A 9,615-nucleotide genomic window follows, 5' to 3' on the forward strand; every position below is an offset into this window, starting at 1 on the left:
CTCCATATGATAAATCAACTTACATTCCACACACATCAATATCTTCACATGATAAATCAACTTACTTTCCAGACACATCAATGCCTTCAGTGAATAAATCAACTTACTTTCCACACACATCGATGTTTCCACGTGATAAATCAACTTACATTCCACACACATCAATATCTCCACATCATAAATCAACTTACTTTCCACACACACCAATGTCTCCAGTGGATAAATCAACTTACTTTCCACACACATCAATATCTCCACATGATAAATCAACTTACTTTCCACACACATCAATGTCTCCAGTGGATAAATCAACTTACTTTCCACACACATCAATGCCTACAGTGGATAAATCAACTTACTTTCCACACACATCGATGTTTCCACACGATAAATCAACTTACTTTCCACACACATCGATGTCTTCACATGATATGTCAACTGACTTTCCACACACATCGATGTCTCCACATGATAAATCAACTCACTTTCCATACACATCGACATCTCCACAAGATATATCAACTTACTTTCCACACACATCAATGTTTTCACATAATAAATCAACTTCCTTTCCACATACATCAATATCTCTACATGATAAATCGGCTTACTTTCCACACACATCAATGTCTCCAGTGGATAAATCAACTTACTTTCCACACACATTGATGTCTCCACTGGATAAATCAATTTACTTTCCACACACATGGATGTCTCCACATGATATGTCAACTTACTTTCCACACACGTCGACGTTTCCACTTGATAAATCAACTTACTTTCCACACACATCGATGTCTTCACATGATATGTCAACTGACTTTCCACACACATCGATGTCTCCACATGATAAATCAACTTACTTTCCATACACAACGACGTCTCCACATGATATATCAATTTACTTGTCGCACACATCAATATTTTCACATAATAAATCAACTTACTTTCCACACACATCAATGTCTCCACATGATAAATCAACTTACTTTCCACACACATCAATGTCTCCAGTGGATAAATCAACTTACTTTCCACACACATCCATGCCTTCAGTGGATAAATCAACTTACTTTCCACACACATCGATGTTTCCACATGATAAATCAACTTACTTTCCACACACATCGATGTCTTCACATGATATGTCAACTGACTTTCCACACACATCGATGTCTCCACATGATAAATCAACTTACTTTCCACACACATCAATGTTTTCAGATAATAAATCAACTTCCTTTCCACATACATCAATATCTCTACATGATATATTAACTTACTTTCCACACACATCGATGCCTTCAGTGGATAAATCAACTTACTTTCCACACACATTAATGTCTCCACATGATAAATCGGCTTACTTTCCACACACATCAATGTCTCCAGTGGATAAATCAACTTACTTTCCACACACATTGATGTCTCCACTGGATAAATCAATTTACTTTCCACACACATGGATGTCTCCACATGATATGTCAACTTACTTTCCACACACATCGATGTCTCTATATGATAAATCAACTTACTTTCCATACACACCGACGTCTCCACATGATATATCAATTTACTTGTCACACACATCAATGTTTTCACATAATAAATCAACTTCCTTTCCACATACATCAATATCTCCACATGATATATTAACTTACTTTCCACACACATCGATGTCTCCGCATGATAAATCAGCTTACTTTTCACACTCATCGATGTCTCCATTAGATAAATCAACTTACTTTTCATACACACGGACGTCTCCACTGGCCATATCAACTTATTTTCCAAACACATCAATATCAACATTGGGTACCTCATTCTCTTTCCTACATTCATCAACGTTTTTACTGGATAAGTCAATATTGCTTCAATCCACAACAATGTCCACACTGGATATCTCAGTATCCTTTATACTCAGTTCACCATTCCAACTGTACACATCAACATTTCTTCCACATACATCAGTTTGGTCAGTAGATATACCAGTATCAGTTCCACACACAATGTTATACTCATTACCAATTCCAATGTTTTCCAAGTTTCCCTTGAATGCATCAGTATCTCTCCCAAGTACATCTGAATCCTCTCTTCATATTTCCACATTCTTTCCATCTTCATTCATATTTCCACGGCGATTATCAATAGAATTATCAAAAACAAACATAACATATCTGCATACACCCGTTTCTCTTCAGCAAATTTCAGGCTCATTTTCACAGGCAGAAGTGCTTTTGCTAAATACATCTGAGCCAACTCTATCTTTATCAATGTCTACCCATTACATATCAAGTGACCGTTTGTTCTTTCCCATTTCTTCTTCTATTTCCAGAGTAGAAGAAAGGAATACAACAATTTCAAAAAGGCATCCAGACACTAAACTGTTAGAAAAAACACATTATCTAAAAGATAAAACTATTATTTCAACAGATCACATTATTTTTTCCAAGTATTTCACCAGAAAGTTTAACAAGACAGATAAATTTGACAAAATGACAACTTCTAGTAACTATATTAGTGAGAAAAGAGTGGAACAAGAAGTAAATAAAACAAAACCTCTCTCTACTACAAAAATTCAAAATGAAACAGTAATTCAACAAACATCCTCAGTTTTACTCAGACTACTGAATGGCAGTACCCCAACAGTTTGGATTACAGATGTGACTACTTATAAAATAACAAGACAACCCTCTACAAAGGATATACTTCAAGTAAAAGTAAGGGTTAAAAATATTTCACAACCTTTATTTCTTTCAAAGGAAACATCAAGTGTTTTGTCAACTAAACATTTAATTAGCAGTGAGGACAAAACCTTACCAACTTCTGAAGGTTTTGAAGTATTTTCAACAAGACTGATTACAGATGAATTTATTGCAGAAGCAGAAGTAACCACAGAAACTGTTCTAATGACAGAACAGCAAAAGTATGAACCTCATATTTCCTCTGTCCATGAAACTAAGAGTATATCTGATCTGCATATCTCTGCTCAGGCACAAAAGTCGTTGGTGCAGACAATGTCGAAAGTGAAACCATATGTTTCTGTTAAACCTGATATTTTTTATAGCATTTTGACATCAACTGATGCAATGCATTCAGGAGAAATATCAAGCAAGGAAAGAAAAAGTTCAGTTGAAGAAATGGGCTTAAATATATCATTGCAACCATTTAATATGACTTTATACCAAGCTGATATCTCGACCACAACAGCTGTCACTGTAGTCACATCAGGTTACATTAGAACTTCACAGCAACTCATATTAAAATATTCTACAGCAATATATTATACAAAGCTCATAAGAAGTAAAAGCTGGGATAGAGTAACAAAGGATCCAATTGACAAACGTTTGCCTTCATCTAAGCTAACTAAAAGTATATTTCCTAGATTTAATATTACTTATACAGATAACACAACTTTTACATATGGGCTAAGAGATAATATAACTTATATGCATAGAATTAGAGATAGTAAAACTTTTACTCCAGAACTTAAAGATAATAGAACTTTGACATATGGTTATACAGATGGAATTTACAAATATAATAAAACACATAGTTTTTTAGATAGTACGATATCTACAATAGATAAAACAACTTCTAGACTTAATGAAACATATAAGATTATAGAAACAACAACCTATTCATATCAGTTGAAAGATAATATTTATATGGTTGATTTATTAAAGGGAACTATTAAATCTACTGATGTTTCTGTAACAGAAATATTCACTGTAACTTCTGAAGATTCTACAAAAAGTAGCATTTTAGAGTACTCCAGGGCAACTTCAATTAAATTAACTGGTTATTTGTCAGAATTCAATAAAACTACTCAGAGGCCTAGTAGAATAATATCCAGTGCATATTTAATCACAGTTTCACCATTGTATGATGATTCTAGGCAGAAGGTTAGGAGATATGATACACAAAGCCAAACCCAAAGGCTTAAAACCTTTGATTATCTTGTATCATTTCAGAGTGGTTATAATACCACTAAGCATTTTACTTCAAAAACAATACATAGCTTAAGAGATGAAAATTCTACTACTACATCAGATTCATATTTTATTAGCCATTTGTTAGCAAGTACTTTATTAAAAACAGGATATGCCAAAACATCTCTACAACCTCGATTAAGTTCTGACATAAGATTATTGGAGTCAATCCAAGAATCAACGAAAATGCATTCAGAGAATGTTTCAGCGCTTTCTTCTGCAAGGCCTGTTCCTTCAGGTTCCAGCAGGACTAGAACTTTAGTGTCAATACCAGAGAAAACTGTATCTTTTGATGTAAAACTTTTATTCAAAACAAAATTTGAAATCCCTGTATCAGAAAATCACACTTCCTCATTTACAAAAGGTTACAGATCAGTGCAGCAAGAACACATCTCAGCTGATATCCTATATTCAAATACTATTGACTTGTTATCAACAACTGACAAAAATGTAACTGTTATACCGGTGTCTTTTACAATAGATACTAGCTTGGAATCAGCAGTGATACCTACTGTTAGCCAACATATCACCATCGTTTCAGCAACTTCTAAACACTATAATCTGACAACAAGTGGTAGTTATACACCAAAACTCACGACTCCATTTGTTAAAGAAACAGGTAAGCATAAGTTAGTGATTTTGAGTATAATAAGAAGGGTGTTCAAATTTAACAGGAACTAAATTGAAGTTAAATATTGTATGTAAATTCATGTGATAATTCTATAAAATTATTTTCTCATACAGATAAAATATTAACTATTTGTAAAATAAAGAATAATTTCAATTCCCCCATGATCACAAGTATTAAAATATATTTAATACTGCTATATATTTTTAATATATATGACATTTTAGGTTGTTGTTTGTAACAATCTTATTACATGCTTTTCTTAAGCATGTAATATACTTAGAAAAGATTTCTAGGGGTCACTCATGTACTAGTGATTAGTTGTTAGACATATTCTTTCAGCAGAGCTGGGTTTTAACCTAAAATTAAAGCATTACAATGTCAGATATATCTTAATATGTGAGATTTAATTGTGAGTTGTTGTTTGATAGAATTCATAGGGATCTCCTCCAGCTAAGTTTTAACTACATTTACAATAGGAATGATTAGACACACACGTGCACACACACACATACACACACACACACACACATGCATGCATGTACATTTGCACACACATACACGTGCACACACCTGTATTCACATATATGTATACATACACACATTTAAATTTCTGTCGGTAGTAATCTTCGAAGTATGAATTTGCAAAAATGTTTTTGTATGAATTGAAGTCTGTAAAGATATTAGATATACATTTTGTAGATATTAAGTACACATCACCACCACCATCATCGTCATCATCATCATCATCACTTTTCTATGTTTCTATACCCTCACCTATTTCCCCATGGTCAAACGTTTTTCATGGAAGACGGCAAATGAACAATTTCGCTTCTTTGATGTCAATGCTCATTTACAACTATGCAGCGATCAGATGATGTTAAGACAAGGATACACACAAACACATTTGCAACCACATATACACATACATATATACATACATATTTATTTATCTATCTATCTGTCTATCCATCTATCTATCTATCCATCTGTCTGTCTGTCTGTCTATTTATCTATCTATCTATATATGTGTGTATATATATACACACACACACACACACACACACACACACACACATATATATATATATATATATATATATATATATATATATATATATATATATATATATATATAAAAGAAATTAAAAAAAGGAAAATACACACACTTTACATAGTTTTAATATAATTTTTAATATACTGACCGGTTTCGCTTTCGATATTCATGATATTATGGTTTACTTATTTGAATATGCATTTTCTTAAGAAGAAAATCTTCTTCTACTTGTGAAGCCATTCACTTGTAAATATCATCACACACAACATGGACAAAAAGTTGAGAATGTGTTTGTAAGGTCAAATCAGATAAATACATATTATTGAGCTGTCATTTTTACATTTTTAAGTTGATTCTGTTGGAGTTACTTCCCTTGTTTATTTTAATCATCCCTAAAAGTAGTTATTGCCTACTAATTACATGGATAATTTCAATTAGATGTAGGAAGCTTGCTTTTCAACCACATGTTTCTGGGTTCAGTCCCACTGCTTGGTACCTTGGGCAAGTGTCTTCTACTATAGCCTCAGGCCAACCAAAGTCTTGTGAGTGGATTTGGTAGACAGAAACTGAAAGACGCCCATTGTATATATACATGTATATATATTATGTATGTGTGTGTCTGTGTTTGTCCCCCCACCATCACTTGACAACCGATACTGGTGTGTTTATGACCTGTAACTTAGTGGTTTGGCAAAAGAGACCGATAGAATAAGTACTAGGCTTACAAAGAATAAGTCCTGGGGTCAATTTCTTTGACTACAACCCTTTAAGGAGTTGCTCCAGCAAGGCCACAGTTAAATGACCGAAATGAGTAAAATAATAAAAGAATAGAATATTATTTATGGGGGACACAATCATATGTGTATTCACCTTCACAATATTGTTACGATTTTAGAAGTATTCTAAGTACTGTGTGTGTGCATGCATGTGCTTGTGTGTACTTGTGTGTGCATGTGAGTGTGTGTGCGTGTGTGTGTGTGTGTGTGTGTGTGTGTGTGAGTTTAGCTTACAATCCAGTCTTGAAAAAATCTGCCAAAACTTCTATTTCATTTTGTCAATAAATGCTTTCATATTTGGCTCCATTAATAATCTACACGATTAGACATAAACTGATATTCTGATACCAAAGTGCATAATACAAGCATGAGATCAGAAATTTTAAGGGAAAGGGTTAGCTTAGGACATCAGTCTCAGTTCTTGACAGGTATTTTATTTCATTGACCTTGGAAGGATAAAAGACAAAAATGATCTCAGCAGTATTTGAACTCAAGTTGTAAAATGACAGAAGAAATGCCAGAAAGCATTTTGTTCATTTCTTTAATGATTCTGCTGATGCTCTACTCTAGGGTGGTGGATTGGCAGAGGTACATATTAATCCTTTTTAATTTTGGCACAAGGTCAGTAAATTTGAGGGAAGGGGGCAAAACAATTACATCAACCACAATACTTAACTTGTACTAATTTTATCAACTCTAAAAGGTTGAAAGGCAAAGAAGACCTCAGCAGAATTTTAACTTAGAACATAATGTGTTAGGAGAAATGCTGCTAAGCTTTTAGTATTTTGTCCAATGTGATAGCAATTCTGCGAGGTTGTTCTTTCACAGGTACATAGTAATAAAAGATGTTTGTACCAATTATTGAGATATCAGAATATACTGAAAGTAAATTATGTCAAAATTTTAATCCAATAAAAAAAAAGGGGGTTGTTTAATGGCAAGTGGAATTTCATTAAAGCCAGGGAACAAAAACCTGAAAAAGCTTATAAGACTATTTTTCATGGAACACCATTTTGAAGATATTTCCAACATCAAAGAAGTTGTTTTTCTCCATAAAATTATTATGAGTGACTTGTAGTACTCAGTTTGAAGAATAATCATAAAATTTCTTTTGCATTTGTTTGAGCTATTTAATTCAAAACTAGATATTAGATGCCAATATTTCTTTAAAAACATGATTCCAGTGATTGTATTATGCAGTAGTTACTACTCTGGTTTACCAAATAAGTCTGGTTCCAGAGAACTGTATGATTACCAATTTCTATTTTGGAACAAACTTGACTCAGAATATCCAGGCTATTCATCACTGAGGAGACTAAATCAAGTTGAAACACTATGTGTCTGGCAATCTACTGGCATTCTCAGCAAAGCCCTGTGTTTTTAGACCATAAGTATCTTTGGGTAGTTTCTCTGAAACCAAATATTACAACTGGTGCTGCCATTCCACATCTGTATACACATGCTAAATGTGCCAGCATTTTAACCTATGGCTGTTTCAAGTGTACATACTAATTTAATTCCAGCCTGGCTTAACTTCACTCTAATCAGTAAATGTTTTGTTTACTGATTTTTATATCAGAACAAACACTTTTCAGTTTAGCTCAAGATGTCAGGATATTCATCACTGAGGAGACTAAATCAGGTTGAAATACTATGTCTGGCAATCCACTGGTACTCTGAGTGAAGCCCTGTGTTTTTATCATATAAGTCTCTTCATGAGGATTCTTTGAGACAAAATATCAAAACTAGTGCCTTTCCACATTTGTATACAAATTGTAATTCTTATACACACCAATATTTTAATCTAAAGTTGTTTCAAGTTCATATGTTAATTTAAGCTCTCTCTCTCTTTACTCTTTTACTTGTTTCAGTCATTTGACTGTGGCCATGCTGGAGCACCGCCTTTAGTCGAGCAAATCAACCCCAGGACTTATTCTTTGGAAACCTAGTACTTATTCTATCGGTCTCTTTTGCCAAACCGCTAAGTTACAGGGATGTAAACACACCAGCATCGGTTGTCAAGCGATGGTGGGGGGACAAACACAGACACACAAACATATACACACACACACACATACATATATATACATATATACGACAGGCTTCTTTCAGTTTCCGTTTACCAAATCCACTCACAAGGCTTTGGTCAGCCTGAGGCTATAGTAGAAGACACTTGCCCAAGGTGCCACACAGTGGGAATGAACCCGGAACCATGTGGTTGGTAAGCATGCTACTTACCACACAGCCACTCCTGCGCTAGGAATATATTATTTTAGGTTCAGATAATATTTAAAAATCCATGAGGTAAAGAAACTTTTTAGCTTCCTTTTAAAGTTTAAGATAATTGGAGATTAATATGTTTTTGTTAGTAACTAATATAGTTTGATGAATAAGGAGGATTAACTTCTATTGAAGGCAATGTTAATAACAGTATAAGTGTAACAGTTCTGAAGTTTTTAATCTTTTAGTATTATATTAATCATACATGTCACACTGCCTTTTATTTATAAACAACATTTCCATTAATACCTATATCTATATATCTGTACATCTGTCTATATGCACGCATATATGTATGTATGCATATGTATAGTATGTATGTATTCTACATTTTGTTTGCAGACAAAACATTTTCATCCTTTGTCGGCTATGTCCTTAATGGAGATGATGAGATATCTCGTCCTTTGCACCTGCCTTCTACAGTTGCTTTTGGAACTGGTTCTTATGATATTTTATATGTAAGTACATATTTATATCAACCATCTATGATCATATTTAATGTGTTTGTATGCATGTATGTATGTATGTATGTATGAATGCATGTATGTATGTATGTATGTATGTATGTATGTATGTATGTATGTATGTATGTGTATGCATGCATGCATATATGTATGTATGTATGTATGTATGTATGTATGCATGCATGCATGCATGCATGTATATATGTATGTATGTATGCATGTATGAATGTACAGGGTTGGCCAAAAGCCACCTGACAGTAAATCAAACCCATTTAATTCCAAGATTTATTTATGTTTAATAACTGAATGAATTTAATTAAAGCATCTAAATATGAAACATCATGAAAATTGTTCAAACTGAAGTCCTTCTTGAGCAATACCATTTTTCCAACTGAATAAATAAAATTGAATATTAAGT

At 33.4% G+C, this 9,615-nt stretch overlaps 1 protein-coding gene across 1 annotated transcript in view; it reads left to right on the top strand.

Annotated features, from left to right (window-relative positions):
• The window catches only part of LOC106880058 (mucin-4-like), a 34,670-nt gene that overhangs the window by 4,448 nt on the left and 20,607 nt on the right, over positions 1-9,615 (top strand). The window contains exons 2-3 of the mRNA XM_052968461.1: positions 2,434-4,611; positions 9,076-9,191. Coding sequence (XP_052824421.1) covers positions 2,434-4,611; positions 9,076-9,191 — 2,294 coding nt within the window. The remainder of the gene's footprint in view (positions 1-2,433; positions 4,612-9,075; positions 9,192-9,615) is intronic.

The sequence above is a fragment of the Octopus bimaculoides genome, chromosome 6, assembly GCF_001194135.2.
Source record: "Octopus bimaculoides isolate UCB-OBI-ISO-001 chromosome 6, ASM119413v2, whole genome shotgun sequence".
Classification (NCBI taxonomy): domain Eukaryota; kingdom Metazoa; phylum Mollusca; class Cephalopoda; order Octopoda; family Octopodidae; genus Octopus; species Octopus bimaculoides.